This window comes from Rutidosis leptorrhynchoides, chromosome 8 (assembly GCF_046630445.1).
Source record: "Rutidosis leptorrhynchoides isolate AG116_Rl617_1_P2 chromosome 8, CSIRO_AGI_Rlap_v1, whole genome shotgun sequence".
Taxonomy (NCBI): Eukaryota; Viridiplantae; Streptophyta; class Magnoliopsida; order Asterales; family Asteraceae; genus Rutidosis; species Rutidosis leptorrhynchoides.
This window is the reverse complement of record NC_092340.1, coordinates 69,248,854-69,270,052: the sequence shown is the minus strand read 5'-3', so window position 1 is coordinate 69,270,052 and position 21,199 is coordinate 69,248,854. Positions and strand designations below refer to the sequence as shown.

Genomic DNA, 21,199 nt, shown 5'->3' with positions numbered 1-21,199 from the left:
TTTTACCGATGTGTCAGTTTTTTGTATTAAATATTAGCTAGGGTGATGTGGTAAAATCTGATTAGAAATGACTGGGAAAAAATAAATTAATTAAAAATGGAATTTTTGTGATTGGACAATGCAAAACTCACGGATATAAACAAATTCGTCACAAAACTAACTAACGGAAGCAACAACAGCTAACTGACGCCCCGTTAGGAGCCATCAGTTTTCGTCAGCTTTTTAAACATCATCTGACGAAGGAGAGTGACGACCCGTTAGAAATGGTCTTAATATGGATTCAGTTTTTATCTGCATTCTGTCCAGCTGGTTTTTGGCATGTAGCCGTGGCTGGTTCGGAACTCAAGGTAACTCTTGAAATGAAACGTATAGCCTTTTGAGATAGGAGTGTCAGACTTTTGAATCATCTAATCCTGAGTTTTCGGATGAGTGAAATATAGCTAAAACGAAAAATCGCGTAATATTTACAAAATCATCACTTTTACCTTAACCTATTTTAAATTTAGCAGGTTACTGAATCATGTACGATGCTCACCAACAGAGGCGGTGACAACGGATACATGTGAATGGTTTGCTACTCTCAACTCTTCAAATATGTCTATTATGGTGTATTAAAAATTGTAAATTTATAGCCAAATCCCTAATTATAAATTCTAACATCCCCTAATTTTTGTATTAATATTTATTTTTTGAAAAGTATTATTCTTATATGTAAATTCTGACTTTGCTTCCCTTACCAAGCATAATATCAAGTATCAATCAACACTTCATGTTGAACATCGCTCCCTCATATTCATCATCTCAAATAATGACACCCTGTTTATTACAAATATCTAACATGAAATCGAAGATTCAACATTTAAGGGGAGCATATGAACTCAATACAAAATCGGAAGACCATTACCACACCTTTTTGACCTATCACTCCTCTCAGACATCCCAATGAGTCATCACTCATCCAAGAATAAATGCAAAATCTAACTTAAGTAATGTGTTTGACTCCTGAGATTGCTATAGATAACTTCCAACTTTCCTAAAAACATTACCAAAAAAGTATAACATTACCAAAAAAAAAAAAAAAAAAAAAAAAAAAAAAAGTAAACACATAAAATAATGGCTTCACCATACTGCATTACTTCTCTTCTTATGACTAACATCATAATTAAAGAACACAAAGAAACTACGAGAAGAGCTTTAATGGCGAGTTCAAATCCTTCTACGACATTAAGTCTAATCGACAGTATTCAAAGATTGGGAATCGGGTATCATTTTGAAGAAGAAATTAGGGAAATATTATCAAATTCAGCGCGAGTTTTGCCTAATGAAGATTTATATACAACTGCTCTGCATTTTCGCCTTCAACGACAATGTGGCCTCCGTACCAATCCCGGTATCTTATTTAATTTATATTTTCCATCAAATTTCTTATCTTATCAAGCTATCGAAATTTAATCTTTTATGGTTCATGTTCAAAGAAGTAAAGTGATGATTTGGTTTACCTAGCAGAAGTTTTTCACAAGTTCATGGATGCAAATGGTAAAGTAATGAAGTCATTATGTGACGACATTAAAGGATTATTGAGTCTTTATGAAGCTTCGTACTTAGGTGCACATGGAGAAGATTTTCTATCGCACGCAAAAGAACTTACTACACGACACCTCCGCGGATCAAGTTCACATTTATCAAGTGTGAAACTTGATAAAGAAATTGTTCAAAGTTTAGAGGTTCCAAGACACATGAGAATGGAAAGGTTAGAAGCAAGAAGGTACATTGAAGAATATGGTAATGAAGAAGATCACAATCCAATGGTGTTAGAGTTTGCTAAGTTGGATTACAATCATGTTCAATCACTATTTCAAAAGGAGCTAGTTGAGATAAATAGGTAATATATATATATATATATATATATATATATATATATATATATATATATATATATATATATATATGTGTGGGCAGGATCAATGAGGAAGTAACCAATCGGGGGAAGCAAAAAAAAAAAATTCATTTTTTGAAAAAACTTTGTTCACGAATATTATAGATTGGATGAAAATAAGAACATTTAGAAAAGACACTTCGTGATGAATGTTATTATTTTGGCGGAAAAACGATCGACAAAAATAACATTCAAGATAATATTGTTCGTGAAGAATGTTAAAGTTTTTTTTTTTTTTTTTCATGTTTTGTGAAGTAAATTTAGCCCGATTTAGAGTTTAGGGTTTAGGGTTTGGTGTTTTGAGTTTATTCCATAAACTCAAAACACCAAACCCTAAACCCTAAACTCTAAACCGTTCGTGTTAAAAACTCAATCTAAATCCTAAATCTAAACCCTAAACCCTAAATTTCTAAAACCTAATATCTAAACCCTAATATCTAAAATCTAATGTCTAAAACCTCAACATACGCTCGAAAAACACGATAATTGTTATATATTACTTCTTCGAGCGTTTTCCCGCCAAAATAATAACATTCATCACGAAGTGTCTTTTCTAAATGTTCTTATTTTCATCCAATCTATAATGTTCGTGAACAAAGTTTTTTCAAAAAACGAAGAAAATTTTTTTTTTTGCTTCCCCCCGATTGGTTACTTCCTTCTTGATCCTACCAATATATATATATATATATATATATATATATATATATATATATATATATATATATATATATATATATATATATATATATATATATATATATATATATATATATATATGTTTATATAGTCCTTTTTAGTGTGTGTTTTTTGGGTCGCTATGAAACCTCCCTAGCGACAACCACATTGAGTCCCCACTAACGAGTAAAATCCCTGGGTGACGAGCCCCCGAGCGACGAGACTCGTAAACGGGTGAATGGCGCACATTGGCGTCCCCTTCTGTAGTCAAGAGCCCAATCAATTCATTCTTGGGCGTTACCAAGAATTGAACCTGGATCTCCTGCTTCAATGGGAACTCGGGGAACTCGGTGGCCACTTGGGCTAAGTCCAACTGTACTTCAACAAGTTATTTTTATTTGATTTTAGTCATTCAACATTTGATTTTGAATTATTATTAGGTGGTGGAAACATTTGGGAGTAACAAGTAAGGTAAGTTATGTTCGAGACCGACATGTTGAATGTTTTTTATGGATTGTGGGACTTCTACCTGAGCCCAAGTACACTAAAAGCAGAATTGTTCTGGGTAAAGCCTTAGCTATTATGCTGGTTATTGATGATATATATGACACGTATGGCTCGTACAATGATCTTGCACTCTTTACCAAATCAATTCAAAGGTTCTATTTTTGTAATTATCCGTTTTATTTATTTGTTAGTCATGACTCATGTAATCAGTTTATAAATTTAATGTAACTAGTGGTTAAAACGTTTGATGAATAAGTATTATTTGAATCTGCAACAAAATTATTTTGACAGATGGGATTTGAATGAAAGGGAACAACTTCCTGAGTACATACAGATATGCTTCAAGGCATTGTACGATACAAATAATGAGATTTGTGAGCAAATCCATAACGAATGTGGACTGAACGCCCAACCATTTCTGAAAAAGACAGTAAGTTTTCTTCGTTTTTAATCATTTCAGGTAAGAATAGATGATTAGATAAGGTTATGTATTGGAAAAAATATCCCTTACAGTTATGAAATTCGTTAGACAAATAATAAGTCAAATTAAAACATTCAAAAAGTCCCGGCCTAATTATCGGGAGTTTCCTTTATTGTTGGAAATTTGGTTGTTTAAATATTGGGAGTTTCCTTATTTATGTTGTCCGTGTAGTTTGTATTAAAATGTTAATTTAGTCCCTTGGTTTTTTTGATGGATTTAGTTTTCGTGGTCTGTCAATGTTGCTGAGTTAGTCCCTATTTTTGACGGACGTTAAAAACTCCGTTAAATCAGTGTCATGTGTCAATAATTTTGTCATTTCAGTTGCTTCTCTCCTTTATGGTTGGGTATTTTGGTTGTTTGATAACTATCCCATAGTTCTTTGGGTGATAAATTTATAATAGGTGTCTTGAGATCGTCTTATCCCTATTGTATTTAACCATTTGTATTACTTGGTTAATACATACGACAACATAAATAAATCTTCTGTGTTGCTCGTTTCTGCATTATTATTGTGTAATTCTCTTACTTGGATGACAAAACGGGTCCAACATTTTTAATTGTTTGTTATTCCGTACAGTGGATTGAGTTGGTCGAAGCTTACATGTTGGAAGCCGAGTGGGTGAAAAATGGAACGAAACCAAGTTTTAAAGACTACATAGAGAACGGAGTTATAACATCAGGGACACACATGGCATCAGTGCATCTATTCATTCTCATATCAAATGGGGTTACAAATGAAAATATCACACATTTTCTTGATCTGTACCCTAAATTCTTCAGCTTGGCAGGAACCATACTTCGGCTTTGGGATGATCTAGGAACTTCAAAGGTATTAACTTCAAAAGAATATAAGCAATTATATTTGTTTTCTAATATTTACGATCTCAAACCTTAATACTAAATCATGATAAATATGTATAGGAAGAGGAGGAAAGAGGGGATGTATTATCAAGCATAAAGTTACTCATGAAGGAGAGGAGCATAACATGTGAGGAAGAAGGAAGAAAACAGATATTGGAGCTTATTCATGAGCTATGGAAAGATCTCAATGCAGAGTTAGTTAAACCAAATGTGATGCTATTGCCGATTATTCGAGTCGCCCTGAACTCATCGAGAGCTTCTCAAGTTGCTTATCAACATAATGAAGATAGTTACTTATCAAGTGTTAAAAATCAAGTAAAGTATTTGTTCTTCAAACCAGTTGATTTCTGAAAATGTGTGATGTTAGTTAAATATATCGATGTAAGACTTTTGGTTAATGCTCCATTTGATAAAATAAAATGATTAATCACTCCATATTTTGGACAAATATTAACTTATCAAGTCAGCAAGCGTTGATTTATTGACGACTTGACTGTCACTTAGAGTTCAAATTGAATTTTGGACAGTTCTAAAACACATTGAAACTTAATTCTACCATTTTCATGACCTATCACACTTTAATTCTTTTTTTAACCTACTTATTGGCCGGAGGTTTCGGAAGCAATCGCCCTATCCATAGAGAATATTAAGAGGACTTTCGCTACTTTTGAAGAATTTTGGTAGAGAAATGACTTCACTTTATTTTAAGATAGATGAATGATCGTCTACATCTTACTTCCTTATACCTCGTTTACATGAGATTAGATTTTGTTGTTGGTGTCGTCTTCATCTAGTCATCAAGTGTGACTAATAATTAAATTGATTGCATAAAGAATTGAACAATCATAATCATAAGTAAATCATACATCTAAAAAGTACAAATCATGTTTGGACAATTAAGTCACAACATCAAAGAACTAAAGGATTACACTGCACGTTAGTACTTTGTCACAAAAAACTAATTACTACCGATGAAAGACCGAAGAAACAAACTTTTTGACTCCTACATTAACTAATAATACAACCGGTCCCACCCTAACTCGTCTTACTCCGTCTTTAGTAGAACGAATCAACCGATAACCACGCATTCATAACTTGTTGATGCCAATGCGGTTGTTTAAAACAGAGGAATGGTATTAACGTTGGAAGTGGTCTAATAACTACCGTAGTTAAAAGAACCAAAATGTTACACAAATCACACCTATACATTTCAATCGGCCTTCTCCTTAAAACAAGTTACATTCAATGATTAAAAATGCGTGAAACTATACGTTACAAATTATATATCAAGAATAAAAATAGAAAATGTCAAGTATTGTTACCATCTTGGCTAGTCTTCACCTGTGTCACCTGATCACCTTCATTTCTGAACTTTTCATATATATCTCCTTTGTAATACTCGCGAGTCCTAATCACCAAAATTAACGACGAAATAGCACCAAAACAACAAACGCAAGCCAATATAATAAACGAAAGCCTATAACAATGACTACCCATACAAACCAACTCTTTAACCCCTTTCCTATCCAACCCTTTCTTCGCAAGCTCCTTCAACGCTTCTCGATCATACAACGGGCCAGTAACCCGAACATTCAATATATACGACCCTAACGGGCTACCCAATTGCCCACAATTAAACAACGTCGAGTAATACTTCAACCCAAACACCTCCGAAATAATCGCAAATATCAAAGGCAGTTGTGCCCCAAATGAAAATCCAATGATAATAGACGCAATGTAAACCGATCCAGGTATCGGAAACGCGATCAGTAATAAACCGATACACGACAAAAAAAGTACTAATGTCAACATTAGCGGTCTCGGAAACTTGTACTTTACTAGCAAAATCTCCGATACAAATCCAGCAAAAATCCGGCCGAAGTAGTTCCAAATACTTAGAAGCGAAACGAATGATTTTATCGTTTTCGTAGGGTACCCTAAAGACTCACCAATTTGGCCCAAATTATCAACTGCAGTTAAACTTGTTCCCAGCCCACAAAAAGTTGCAATAAACAGAATCAACATATCTGTACTTAATAGCGCCTGTAAAATACCATAATCTTCCCCTCTTTCAGGTTTATTCAAAAACACACGTGCAAAGCACGTGTCAGTTTTTACCTTCGAGTCAATAGGCTCATTTGGGTTACTCATATTCTCAATCTTAACATCTTGTTCTACAACTTGTAACGTTGTTAAATGTTTGTCTTTCTGATTAAGTTGACTCAGTTCCTGTTTAATCGCCATAAAAAGCGGAACAAAAAGCAGAAAAATAACAACAGAAGCAGAACCTGCATAAGCAGCGGATGAAAACGTAACTAATTTCTCAGCAATAGTCATCGCCATAATAAAAAGCGCTAACGAAATCGACACGTACAAGAACCGATAAAACATGTTTAGCTCATTCGGTTGTCTGACCAGACTCATTTTACGAATGGTATACACGAATACGATCGAGATCGCAGCTGGTAACCACGCAATTAACAAAATCAACGATTTCGAATCGTTACCGTACACAGCTAAGTAGATTTGGGTCATAATTGCACCACTTAACCCAGTAAAGCCTTTTAATAAGCCCAACACAACTCCCCTGTTTTCAGGGAAGTTAGAAACGGTTGTAACTAATGCTCCCGTGTTAGCGAAGTTTTGTGAATTAGCACCCAGACAGATGTAGAGACACATTTGCCATACTTTGGGTTTTGAGATTCGGTTAGTGACGGTTAACCAGATCATGAAGTAACCGGTGAAGTTGAAAGTGGACCCGAGTAAGAGGACGAACCATGTTGGGGTTACTTCAGCGATTAGTCCGGAGAACACGCCGACATTGGCGCCGAGGTCTTTGAAAAAGCCGAGGAGGTTGAGGGTGGTTTGGTCGTATCCGAGGGTGGATTTGATGTCTTTTGAGTAGACGCCGAAGAGGTAAGTAGCTCCGGCGCCGGCCATGATAAGGAAAGAGGCGAAAAGTGAGAACCAACGGCCACGGAACACGTGGACAATAATGCCGGGAATGGTAGGTGAAGGGGCGGTTTCACCCATGGTTTTCGGAGTAATTTGGATAGACAGGAAACAAGCGTGATTAGCAGTAGCATATATAAATAGACGTATTAACTGTATATATACGTATGTACGTATGTATGTTTATGCTACAGAATACAGACAGGGTGGGATAGATAAGATCACCCGAGGTGGGTGCAACAAGTGGGGTATTGGTTCACATGGACATTACAATTTTTTAAAATATTTGTTGTACCGGGTTGTAATTTATTAAAAGGAAAATAATAAACGGAGTATGAAAGGACTAAATGTTATTGTTAACAAGTTTTAACGTATTGTAACCGGTGGTTACATGTCATTTTTAAAATGACGATTATCAAATTGTACAAGTCATTAAAACATGTTAATGATAGTACATTGAATTGTCGTTAACAAAATTCTTAAAATTATTAAACTTCATTAACCTTGCCAAAACTCATATATATAGTAACATGGCGAGTCTCTCTCCCACACACAACTTGCAAGTTTTCAAAAGTAGGCTTTCCAGATAGAATTCTTCGTTTTTGGCTACTGACATCTCCTCGGTGGTTCAATTTCCGTCAGTTTTGTCTCCCTTTTATTTTTTTTCTTCTTGTTTTCATAGGGTCTGATTTGTCTTCTCTTCTTTTCCGAAGGTTTTAATATGTGCTTCGACTATCCTTCTCTCTTCCAGTGTCATTTCGTAGGCGACGAGTACCGATCGTGCACTGGTATTTTGGCATTCGGTGTGGTGAGGTCGAGTATGAGGGTGACCATGGTCGCTGGATTGCATCGGAGTTGGTATTAGGTGTTTAAAACTAGTAGCAATTACGTCGCGAAGTTAGTCGGATCTCTTCTACCGCTATTTCTCCCATCAAAGCATTTTTTCTTCTCATTTTCTCCGACGATGCTACTTCCCCTTCTCTTCGCCCTCTTTTTTCGGCGTTGCATTCTTTGAATTATTTAAAGCTTCTGCACCATGAGGTGGATTATCCAAGAATATCTTTTTCTTGGTTGCTCTAAATGAATTTCTGGTAGCCGTCTCATAAGTGATGTTCTTGGATTTTCCAACGTTGTTTTCATGAGTTTGTAACGAATTTAGATGATTCATTTAGAGATTGAGCGACTCTATCTAGTTCTTAGGTTTATTAAAATATTTCAGACTTCGACAATTAGCTAGACTAAAAGACTTATCAACTACCGATCTAATAATTAAGTACCACACAATATTACAACCTCCATCCCGAAAGAATGTCCTCAAACATAATTTTTTCAAATTAAGATACTCTGTATTTTGGTAAATTGTTCAATTTATTATTCTATTTTGCAATTAATTTAACTTCTCAAATAAAATAATAGATGAAATTGTGGATAAAAAGTTTTAGTGGCTTTCATGTATATATATATATATATATATATATATATATATATATATATATATATATATATATATATATATAACAAATAGTAGAAGTAGAATGATACTTTAATGACTTTTTAGTTCACGAATTAGAAAATATTAAATGCTAAAAGTAGTGTTAATGACTAAGTTTAATTATATAATTATAATTTAATTTCATGTTTATTATTTAAACTCGGCTTAAAAAAATATTAATATCAAAATTATATAAGGAAAGTCGATACTAAAAAATGAATATTTATACTTTATACTTCGTAATTAATTAATCAAATCTATAAGCTTAATTATGCGATACTTTAATTTCAGGAAAAGATGTATCGAGGACCCTTGATGATGTTTGTTGTGTTGAAGCGGATAAGAACATTGATTTTTTTGAGGGTCTTGAGAAAGAAGGTTTTCTCCCTCCTTATGTGCCGGGTATTAGGATTGGTAGCTCTTCGGCTAAGGTTTCATCTTATGCGATCAAAAATTGAGCGGGCAAGAATTTTAATCGTTTGAAGGTTGACGGTGTGGTAGTAAAGCCTATCATCACGACTCCGAAAATCAAGACTCCGAAAGGAAAATCGGTTGTTGGGTAGTTTGGGTACGGTTTGTCGTATTTTTGGGTTGTTTCTCTTTGTTTGGGTTCAGCTTGGGTTAGATTCAGGTAGGAACTCGTAAAAAGTTTACCCGATTAGCATTATGCTTATATGCAGACGACGTCTTATTTTTGGGAGAATGGTCTCAATCTAATGCAGCTAACCTCAAGATTATCCTTGAGTGTTTTTTTCGGGTATCCGGGTTAAGAATAAATCTTATCAAATCTTCCCTTTATGGTGTCGGAGTTAGCGAATCGGAAGTGAATTACTTAGCGAGTTTCATGGGTTGTTCTTTTTCGTCTCTTCCGTTTCATCATTTAGGTTTGCCGGTGGGATATAACATGAATAGGATGGAAAGTTGGAAAAATGTGATTGATAAAGCTAAAAAGCGTCTTGCTTCGTGGAAGGCAAATATGATCTCGATGGGTGGAAGGTTCACTCTCTTAAAATCAGTGCTAGGAGCGATCGGCACGTATTATATGTCTTTATTTAAAGCCCCGGCAGTTGTTATTCAAAAACTCAAAGAGTTGCGTGCTAATTTTTTTTGGGGCGGTAAGGAAGATGTGAGAAAAATTCATTGGATTAAGTGGAGGGTGGTCTTAAACACAATTGAAATTGGTGGGTTAGGGGTTGCTAGTCTCAAGTCTCTTAATTTGGCTCTTGTTAATAAATGGAGATGGCGTCTTTTAAATAATCCGAATTCGAGTTGGGTCAATATTATTACTGCTATCCATGGTCCAAGTATAGGTGGTTCTATGCCTTGTGCTAATAATGTGTCTGGAATTTGGAGCTATCTAAAGAAGTGTACTGATCAAGTTGCTTTTTCTCATGCACTTAATGTCTCTAATTTGCGAATGTGTATTGGTAATGGTCGTGCAACAAACTTTTGGTACGACCCGTGGTTTGAAGGTATTCCGTTAGCAGTGAGATTCCCCAGATTCTTTAATTTAGAATGTAACAAGTTTTGCAAAGTGGTTGACAGAGTTGCAATGTCGTTTGAGAGTTATGGCTGGCGTAGATTACCGAGAGGAGGGATCGAATCGATTCAATGGCAGCAATTAATGGATATTGTGAATCAGGTGCAGCTTGTAAATGAGTGTGATCAATGGTGTTGGGATGGGTTCAAGTTTGGTATTTATTCGGTTTCGCAAGCGAGAAAAATGATCGACTCTATTGACCAACAAGATCCATCGCAACCTACTTTATGGTGTAAATACGCTCCTATAATGTAACGACCCGTCAAAATCGCTATTGACGCGGCACGTTAATCATTGATTCCACAGTGAGGTTTTGACCTCTATATGATACGTTTTGATAAAATATTGCATTCATTAAAATAAGTGACTTTCTAAACATAGAAAGTTATAAACATGTGGGCAAGTGCTTAGGTATAAGCAAAACCCCGAAATACATAAGTCTTTAATTTACAGGTTGACATCACAGTCCAATTATTTATTACACAACGCAGTTTTATTTTGAATGCAATAAACTTTGTACAAAGCATGAGAAACTCCATGCAGGCAACAAGCACATCACAGCGGAAGCATTCTAAGGACCTGAGAATAAAACATGCTAAAAAGTCAACACGAATGTTGGTGAGTTATAGGTTTAATTGCTCGAGTCATAAACATATATAAAGATAGACCACAAAATTTCATCAAAAGTTTATCAATAGATTCTACGTAACAGAGCACCCTGGTAACTAAACTTAACGCTATAGTGATAATTACCCCATTCGTTTTAATACACGCAAACCAACGTGTCTTAAACTCAAATAACATACGTCCGTTAAAAGGCTAGCGCTCTAGCTCGGACGGGGATGTCAAGCCCTATGGATCCATATACAATTATTCGCGCCCACCAGTCCATATCCTATGTACTGGCAGCTACTAGTTACCAAAGCTAAGGGATTTTCGGTTTAACTCAGTGTAGAATTTAGTATGTACTTGTGTCTTATCGCGTTTAAAATAAATTGCATGTATTCTCAGCCCAAAAATATTTAAAGTATTTAAAAAGGGAGACTATAACTCACAGTTCAATATTGCGATTCAATATTGTAGGCAAATTGCGTAGACGTAATGATGGTAGACGATTGTATGGTTGGTCTTGGATTCAAGAACAATACCCCGAACAATACACAATATTTCCTTATTTTAAAACGGTTTGAAACCCGAATTAAAAATACCCTCGAATATATTTTATTATTATTAAACTGAAAATTATAATTATAATTATAATTATAATTATAAAATTTACGTACAGATATAATTTATGAAAAATTTCGTCGAGCAAAACTGACCTTTTATAGTACTTTTCGATTTACTGTAGCTCATGTGATCGCATGAGTTTTCAGTGTTTTTGCCATGCGATCGCATGGCCGCCTTTTCTGTTTCTGTTTGCTAGTTCGCCGACATCAAATAGTGTTTACTGTAGCAAATAGTGTTACTGTAGCAAATAGTGTTTTACTGTAGCAAATAGTGTTTTACTGTAGCAAAGTAATTTTTACTGTAGCAAATAGGGTTTTACTGCAGGAAAGTCGTTTTTACTTGTATATATATATATATATACATACATATAATTGTTCATGAATCGTCGAGAGTAGTCATAGGTAATTGTATATATGAAACAGTTCTAAAATTTTGAGACTCAATCTAACAGACTTTGTTTAACGTGTTAAAATAATAAATCGTATAGAGAATTGGTTTAAATAAGTCAAAAATTTTCGGGTCATCACATATAAAGATCAATGTTTTCATTTGGCGTTTGAAGTTACGCCGTCTTCCTACTAAGCTTAACTTGGTGGCGAAAGGATTGGAGTTAGATGATTGGATTTGTTGTGTATGCTCTAATGATTTTGAAGATGATTTGCAGTTATTCACCAACTGTGCTACCAGCATGGATATATGGAGCGCTTTAGCGGCCTGGTTTAATTTGGATATTCCGGCATGGAACTCGTTGGATGGCATATGGAATTGGGTGGATGGTGTTCCCAAAAACGGCAAGCAAAGAATGATTATTCGGGTGATTATTTTCGCTACTCTTTGGAATATTTGGCGGCTAAGAAACAGCATTACTTTTAACGATTCAAAGTTTCGCAAGTGTCATGTTTTTGATAGCATTATCGTTGATAGTTTTAATTGGTTGTATGCTAGATATAAGAAGAGTAGTGTTAATTGGACAGGGTGGTTACAAAACCCTCTGAACGCTTTGTAATTATATTTTTTTCCCCTTGCTTCTAGCGTCTTGCTAGTCGCCTTTTTATTTAATTTTTTTGCCATTCAAAAAAAAAAAAAAAAAAAAAAGATTTGAGTTTTTGTATTGCTTGTTGTATCTGATTGTTTTAGTGTTTCGGGATCGTTTTAGTAATCCGGTTGCTCAAGGCTCGACTTAGTTAGCTTTTACTCTTTGTTTAGTGATAGAGATCGTTTACTGTTTCTGAACCTTGCAGTGCTTTTGGTTCGATTATATATTTGTTCGTCTTTTTCATCTATTGATGAAAACATTGTTTTAATGTTATCATTGTTTTAATGAAAATAAAAAAATAATTTATGTCATACTTAGCTATAAGGGCTACAATGTACTCCCTCCGTCCCTAAATTATTGTCCAGTATTCTATTTTGGGATGTCCCAAATTAATTGTCTACTTCCATAAATAGAAAGGAAAGGAGATATTTCATTGGTGGATCTGGAGAGAGAAGATATTTCATTGGTGGAGAAATAAAGTTAGTGGAATTTTCTAAAACTGTGTGTTTTTTGTCTGGGGACAATTAATCTGGGACGGAGGGAGTAGGAGTTAATGAGATATTTTGTGTGAGTAGATTGAGAAAAAAGAAAAAGACAAAGAAAAAAAAAAAGGAAAAGGAGAATATCGGTGATTCCGTGACATATATGGGTCATCTTCCCATCTTTTGACATGACACTTTCATATCACTATGTTTTTGTTACGGACGACTTTTTAACTCTTCTTAACTAGTACTTCCTCTGTCCTATATTAATAGTTCACAGTCAAAAAACACACAGTTTAAGGAAATGTCATAAAAGTACTGTACTTTCTGTTTACTTTTCAGTTTTACCTTTACTTTTTCTTTCTAGTTTAATTCTATCCACATACATTAGACCACTCCCAACGGTGAGCCATCGGGCCGCCCTCCTTGCACTTCCTCGAGGGCGCCGATGGCATTGTACCGCCATGGCTCCTCCCTCCCTCGTACTCAAGCTCCTCGCCCTGGAAAATTTCCTCATATCCACGAGAGTGAGGGCGAAGTTTTGTGGTTTTTTCAATTTTCAGTGCATTTTTTTTTCCTTTTTTTTGCTGTAAATTTATATATCATGAAAAATGGAAGTTTAAAAAAAGGTGGGTGAGGTTGAGGAAGGGGTGAGGTTGAAGATGAGTTTGGTAGGTGTAATTTATTTAATTTTGTATTTTATATTTTTATTTATATGGGACCCACTACAAAATTGATAGTTGCTAAAAATTGGGAGTTCTATACTAGTAGTATACGTGTAGTCTTCTTTTGATTTTTGTTTTTTTTTTTTTTTTAATCATTATTTCATATATTTGATTGGTAAATTATTGATTTTTAACTCTAACTTAGTTTTAATAATAATACATAAAGTAAATAAAAAAATTGAGGAAGTATGTCATGGTTGGCAATGGTGTGTTATGGGAGTGTTATGGGAGGAAGTGGTGAGAAAAGAGGAGAGAGAAAGCTGATGTGGCGCTGAGGAAGTGCCCATGACGGCGTCATAGTTGGGAGTGGTCTTAAGGGCATATTAGAACTTAAACTTCTTATTTTTTTTCTTTCTATATATGGAAGTTGACTATTAATTTGAGACTTCTCAAATTGAAATACCGGATTATTAATATAGACAACAACAACAACAACAACAACAATACCCAATTCCACTAAAGTGGAGTATGGGGAGATTAGATGTAGGCGGTCCTTTCCTCTGTAAAATGTTGTAGTTTTTGCATTTTAACATATTGCAAACTATTTTGGCACTATTTGGGTCAACTGTCCTATCTTTTTGGTCTCTGTGAGTGTCTTGTTTGTTTTTTCCTCTTCTGTATATATTACGAAGTGTTATAATTCAGTAGGCTTATAACTACCTTTAGTGGTTTGATTCTTGATGTTATAATTCAGTAGGCTTATAACTACCTTTAGTGGTTTGATTCTTGATGTTATAATTCAGTAGGCTTATAACTACCTTTAGTGATTTGATTCTTGATTTAGAATACTAATAATGAAGTGTAAGAACAAAGATGATAATGGAGAGAAAGAAAGAAACACTTTGTAAGTGTGAGAAATGGTGCAAGTTTAATGCTTGCTGATAATGCTAAAAACGAACATATATCTCATAGCATTATTCCTCAAGAAAGACAAGCTTTTAGTTGCAATTGTTCTATTTACAAGTGATATTCGTTTAAATAATAAAAGGTGAAGACAAAAGACAGATTCGACGATTTGAAGACGCAAACGACCAAAAAGCTCAAAAGAACAAAAGACAATCAAAAAGGTTCCAATTATTGATAAGAAACGTCTCGAAATCACAAGAGTACAAGATTCAAAACGCAAAGTACAAGATATTAAATTGTACGCAAGGACGTTCGAAAATCCGGAACCGGGACTAGAGTCAACTCTTAACGCTCGACGCAACGGACTAAAAATTACAAGTTAACTATATATATAAATATAATATAATATATAATTAATTATATTAATTATATATATATTATATATATATATTATTAAAACCGTCGGCAGCCAGAAACTCCAAGGGCCAGAAATGAAAATACCTCTCCGCGACTCGCGGAGTTTGAAGGCCTTTTTGCCGCGAGTCGCGGAGCCCCAAAAATCAATTCTGGCTATAAATCAACCCGAATTCTGATCAAAAACATCAACACCATTTTTTCATCTCTCTCAATATATACGTAATATATATATATTTATATTTTAATTTTAATTTTAATTATAAATTCTAATAATAAGGGTATGTTAGCGAATGTTGTAAGGGTGTAAGTCGAAATTCTGTCCGTGTAACGCTACGCTATTTTTAATCATTGTAAGTTATGTTCAACCTTTTTATATTAATGTCTCGTAGCTAAGTTATTATTATGCTTATTTAAAACGAAGTAATCATGATGTTGGGCTAATTATTAAAATTGGGTAATTGGGCTTTGTACCATAATTGGGGTTTGGACAAAAGAACGACACTTGTGGAAACTAGACTATGGGCTATTAATGGGCTTTATATTTGTTTAACTAAATGAAAGTTTGTTAATGTTAATATAAAGATTTACAATTGGGCGTCCCTATAAATTACCATATACACTCGATCGGACACGATGGGCGGGGTATTTATATGTACGAATAATCGTTCATTTAACCGGACACGGGAATGGATTAATAGCCACTAGAATAATTAAAACAGGGGTGAAATTACATTCAAGGGTAATTGGTGTAATTGTTAACAAAGTAGTAAAACCTTGGTTTACACGCAGTCGATAACCTGGTGTATTCATTAAACAAAGTATTAAAACCTTGTTACAATTCGAATCCCCAATTAGTTGGAATATTTATCTTCGGGTATAATAATAATTTGACAAGGACACTTGCAATTTATATTTATGACTGATGGACTGTTATGGACAAAAACCAGACGGACATATTAAATAATCCAGGACAAAGGACAATTAACCCATGGGCATAAAACTAAAATCAACACGTCAAACATCATGATTACGGAAGTTTAAATAAGCATAATTCTTTTATATCATATTTTATTTCCTTTATTTTATATTTAATTGCACTTCTAATTATCGCACTTTTATTTATTGTTATTTCATTTTATCGCACTTTTAATTATCGTACTTTTTAATTATCGCAATTTAATTTTTATCGCATTTTTATTATTCGCAATTTCATTATCGTTATTTACTTTACGCTTTAATTTAAGTCTTGTATTTATTTTATATTTTACATTAGGTTTTAACTGCGACTAAAGTCTTAAAATCGACAAACCGGTCATTAAACGGTAAAAACCCCCCTTTATAATAATAATATTACCTATATATATATTTGTATTTTTATAAAAGTTAACTAATATAGCGTTGAGCTTTGTTTAAAGATTTCCCTGTGGAACGAACCGGACTTACTAAAAACTACACTACTGTACGATTAGGTACACTGCCTATAAGTGTTGTAGCAAGGTTTAAGTATATCCATTCTATAAATAAATAAATATCTTGTGTAAAATTGTATCGTATTTAATAGTATTTCCTGCGTAAAATATAAGCTATTTTATATACACCTCGTTCGACATCAAGTATTTTTGGCGCCGCTGCCGGGGATCCAATCTTAAAAGCCGGAAGCGCAACGCTAATATAAAAAAAAAAAAAAAAGAGATTTTTATTTACTTTTATTAAAAGTCGTTTTTGTAAAAATTACGTTTTAATTATTCAAAAATAAAAAAAAAAAAAAAAACAAAAATATAAGTATTTTTAGGATTTTGTTAAATATTTAAGTTTTATAAGTTTCTTTATCTTTATTTTAATTTATAAAAATATAAATTTTATTAAAAATCGTTTATTTAAATTAAAAACAGAAAACAGAAAAATAAATAAAAAAAAAAAAATAAAGAAAAACGCGTAAAAGTGAAACCTGTCAACTGTTTTTCTGAACCCCGCGACTCGCGGGGTTTTCCTCTTTATTCACCGCAACTCGCGGAGGACCTCTGACACACGGACAAAACCCTAATCACGGGTTTTAATTTATTATTATTATTATTAATTACTTAATTATTATTATTATTATTAATTTTAGTTTTATTTTTACTTTTTACTTTATATTTATGTATTTTGTTTAATAAGTTTAATTAAATTGTAAAATTAGTAGTTTTATAAAATAAATAATATAAAAATAATATTTTTTATAAAAATTGTACTTTTTACAACTTTTTGTATATTTTTATATTTTGTACCTTTTTAATCGTTGTAGCGTAATATTTATATTTTTTAGCTCATAATTAATTTTAAACTTAGTTTTTGCTATAGTTATTTTTACTCCTATATTTTTAGGCTTTGCCGTAGAATTCCTTAAGTGCTTTTTCTTTAGACTAAGATTTAGGTGCTTTAGAATTTTGCGACGCCTTTTTAAGTTTTAGTTTCTTTTTAAGTTATTTCCATTTGGGATTTAGTTTTTCCTTGTAAGCTTTAATATTTTTAGACCTTTTACTATGTATCAATTATCATTCCAATTAGTAATTTCAATTTGCGATTATAATTTTAAGTTAGTTGTAGTAATAAGGTTAAATTAGTTAAGTATTTTTAAGTTTTGATAAGTTTCTTTTATTTTTCCGTTACCTTTTATTTTTCAACCATTTTTTTTCTTTTTCGACATTTTTCGACGCGCAATCTTTTTCTCTCTTATTTCTCGCTATTCTAGTTTTAGGACTTAGAATTTTATTCTACTTCTTATCTAAATTTCTTAAAATTACGAAAATTTATTTTAAGTGGTTAAATTGATAGACATCAAAATTTTCTGGTTCGTAGTAATAGTTGGATTTGTACGTGGACCGGGTTATTGGAGCCAAACAGTCCTCAATTATATTGAGACCAAACGAATCCTGCCCCTCTGCTGCATCTTTTGGCTATTCGAAACGTGGGCAAAATCAGAAAAGTCTATTGATTGGATAACTTATTATAATTTTTCTTTCCTTTTTAAAAACTAATAGGATATTCTGTGAATGCACCGAGCAAGACGTTCATCACCTTTTGTACGTTCACCACCTGTAACTCGATCAAGACATCGTTTAACAAATATAACCGCCGTTGATTTTTCTTTAGAATCGTCATCCAGTCGACCAAGTACTTCAGTTCAAATTTCCGATAATCCAGTTTTTGAAACAAACCTCACAATTGAGAATCCAGAAAATATTCAGGAACGGTTCATAGATCCTGAACCACTAAACTTTCCTCCGGAACCACCAATCATTCAAACAGAGATTGTTGAGGAACGAACTATTAAATCAGAATCATCTAGTGATACCGATTCAACAAATTCAAATATGGAGAATCTGGAACCTTTAAGTATGGAAGACCGAATGAGAGCTAAACGCACTGGCCAAGGTCACGCAATTACTCATCCAGACATTAATGCGCCAGATTATGAAATCAAAGGACAAATTCTACACATGGTAACTAATCAATGCCAATTTAGTGGTGCGCCAAAGGAAGATCCAAATGAACATCTACGTACCTTTAATAGGATCTGCACACTATTTAAAATACGAGAAGTGGAGGATGAACAGATATATCTCATGTTATTTCCCTGGACTTTAAAGGGAGAAGCCAAAGATTGGTTGGAATCGTTACCTGAAGGGGCGATTGATACATGGGACGTTTTAATTGACAAATTTCTTAAACAATTCTTTCCTGCATCTAAAGCCGTAAGACTTCAAGCAGAAATTGTTACGTTCACACAAAAACCAAATGAAACTCTATATGAGGCGTGGACAAGATATGGAAAGTTGTTAAGAGGATGTCCGCAACATGGTTTAGACACCTGTCAAATAGTACAAATATTCTACCAAGGATGCGACATCACTACAAGAAAAGACATAGATATAGCAGCTGGTGGTTCTATTATGAAGAAAACCGAAACTGATGCTTACAAAATTATAGATAATACTGCTTCCCACTCACATGAGTGGCACCAAGAAAAAGACATCATTAGATCATCTAAAGCAGCTAGAGCCGATTCTAGCCATGACTTAGATTCCATTTCCGCAAAGATAGATGCTTTCGAGAGACGAATGGAAAAGATGACTAAGGATATTCATGCTATACGAATTAGTTGTGAGCAGTGTGGAGGACCACATTTGACAAAAGATTGTCTAAGTATTGAATTAACAATGGAACAAAGAGAGAATATTTCATACATAAACCAAAGGCCTGGAAATAATTATCAGAATAATTATCAACCGCCAAGACCGATTTACAATCAAAACCAGAATTATAACCGAAATAATCCATACAACAACCAACAAGGTCCTAGCAATCAACAAGTATCCAATAATACTTATAATCAGCAAAGACCTAATTTTCAAAACAAACCACCACAACAAACCGATGATAAAAAGCCGAATTTAGAAGATATGATGACGAAGCTAGTTGAAACTCAAACGCAGTTTTTCACATCTCAAAAACAAACAAATGAACAAAATGCTCAAGCATTTAGAAATCAACAAGCTTCTATTCAAAATCTGGAACAAGAAGTAAGTAACCTAGCAAGGTTAATAGGTGAAAGAAAACCGGGAAGTTTACCTAGTGATACGAATGCTAACCCCCGGAATGAAACAGCTAAAGCTATTACCACAAGAAGTGGTACAACACTTAAACCACCTGAAATACCTGTAACTTCTGATGAAACTATTCCTACTCCACAAGAACCACAACCTGATCAAGATAAGGAAAAAGAACCGGTAGTTGAAAAGGTTAATGAAGATAACACAGTTAAGGCTAAACCTTATGTTAAACCATACCAACCACCTCTTCCTTATCCGAGTAAAATGAAGAAAGAAAAACTTGAAGCCGAGCAATCCAAATTCTTGGATATGTTTAAACAAATAAATGTAAATCTTCCTTTCATTGATGTGATTTCAGGAATGCCAAGGTATGCTAAATTCTTGAAAGATCTAATCACGAATAGAAAGAAAATGGAAGAACTCTCGGCTGTTACTATGAATGCTAATTGTTCAGCAGTGCTGTTGAATAAGATACCAGAAAAATTATCTGATCCAGGAAGTTTCACAATTCCATGTTTTCTGGGTAGTCTTAGTTCAATAGAAGCATTGGCTGATTTAGGTGCTAGTATAAATCTAATGCCGTATTCACTATACGCTAAACTAGACCTTGGAGAATTGAAACCAACCAGAATAAGCATACAACTAGCCGATAGATCAATAAAATATCCTAGAGGGATAATGGAGAATATGCTAGTTAAAGTTGGTACTTTAGTATTTCCAGTAGATTTTGTTGTTTTGGACATGGAAGAAGATTCTCAAGTTCCTCTCATATTAGGAAGACCATTCTTAAACACGGCTAAAGCAATGATAGACGTGTTCGGTAAGAAACTTACCCTAAGTATAGAGGATGAGAGTGTTACCTTTTCAGTTGATAGAGCAATGCAACAACCACAATCTGCAGATGATACATGTTATTATATTCAAACTATAGATGCACATGCAGAATTATTAAAAGAATTTCCAGAATTACAAGGAACAGGAGAATGTTCTTTAGGAGAAAGAAATGAACCAATTGATGAAGCTGAAATGTTAGCTACACTTATAGCTAATGGATATGAACCAACAACAGAAGAAATTCAAATGCTAAAAGAAGAAGACAGATATCGATATAAATCATCGATAGAAGAACCTCCGAAATTAGAGTTAAAGCCACTTCCAAACCATTTGGAATACGCTTATTTACATGGTGAATCTGAATTACCTGTAATAATATCGTCTTCTCTTACTGAAAATGAGAAATCACAACTCATTTCTGTGTTGAAAGCTCATAAACCAGCCATTGCATGGAAAATTCATGATATTAAAGGAATAAGTCCTTCGTATTGCACACATAAAATCCTTATGGAAGAAGGTCATAAAACGTATGTGCAACGTCAACGAAGACTAAATCCTAATATGCAAGATGTAGTTAAGAAAGAAATTATTAA

The 21,199-nt window shown here is 33.8% G+C and overlaps 2 protein-coding genes across 2 annotated transcripts; one reads left to right on the top strand and one right to left on the bottom strand.

The window, feature by feature from the left end:
• Positions 1-1,113: 1,113 nt before the first annotated feature.
• On the top strand, positions 1,114-4,811 carry LOC139863512 (monoterpene synthase TPS4, chloroplastic-like). Its single transcript, XM_071852138.1, has 6 exons — positions 1,114-1,390; positions 1,504-1,882; positions 3,052-3,270; positions 3,410-3,548; positions 4,177-4,428; positions 4,521-4,811. The coding sequence occupies exons 1-6, from the start codon at positions 1,114-1,116 to the stop codon at positions 4,809-4,811; spliced, it is 1,557 nt and encodes a 518-aa protein (XP_071708239.1).
• Positions 4,812-5,362: 551 nt separating this feature from the next.
• LOC139862122 (protein NUCLEAR FUSION DEFECTIVE 4) lies at positions 5,363-7,513 on the bottom strand. The gene has a single exon (XM_071850675.1). It carries the CDS (start codon positions 7,491-7,493, stop codon positions 5,769-5,771), a length of 1,725 nt encoding a protein of 574 aa, XP_071706776.1. The 5' UTR covers positions 7,494-7,513; the 3' UTR covers positions 5,363-5,768.
• Positions 7,514-21,199: the final 13,686 nt, after the last annotated feature.

Bases quoted from the DNA above. Each gene is read 5' to 3' on its own strand.
- LOC139863512 (XM_071852138.1), top strand. From the start codon at position 1,114: ATGGCTTCACCATACTGCATTACTTCTCTTCTTATGACTAACATCATA. The intron at 1,391-1,503 runs GTATCTTATTTA...TGGTTTACCTAG, and splicing joins TGGCCTCCGTACCAATCCCG to CAGAAGTTTTTCACAAGTTC. The intron at 4,429-4,520 runs GTATTAACTTCA...AAATATGTATAG, and splicing joins ATGATCTAGGAACTTCAAAG to GAAGAGGAGGAAAGAGGGGA.
- LOC139862122 (XM_071850675.1), bottom strand. From the start codon at position 7,493: ATGGGTGAAACCGCCCCTTCACCTACCATTCCCGGCATTATTGTCCAC.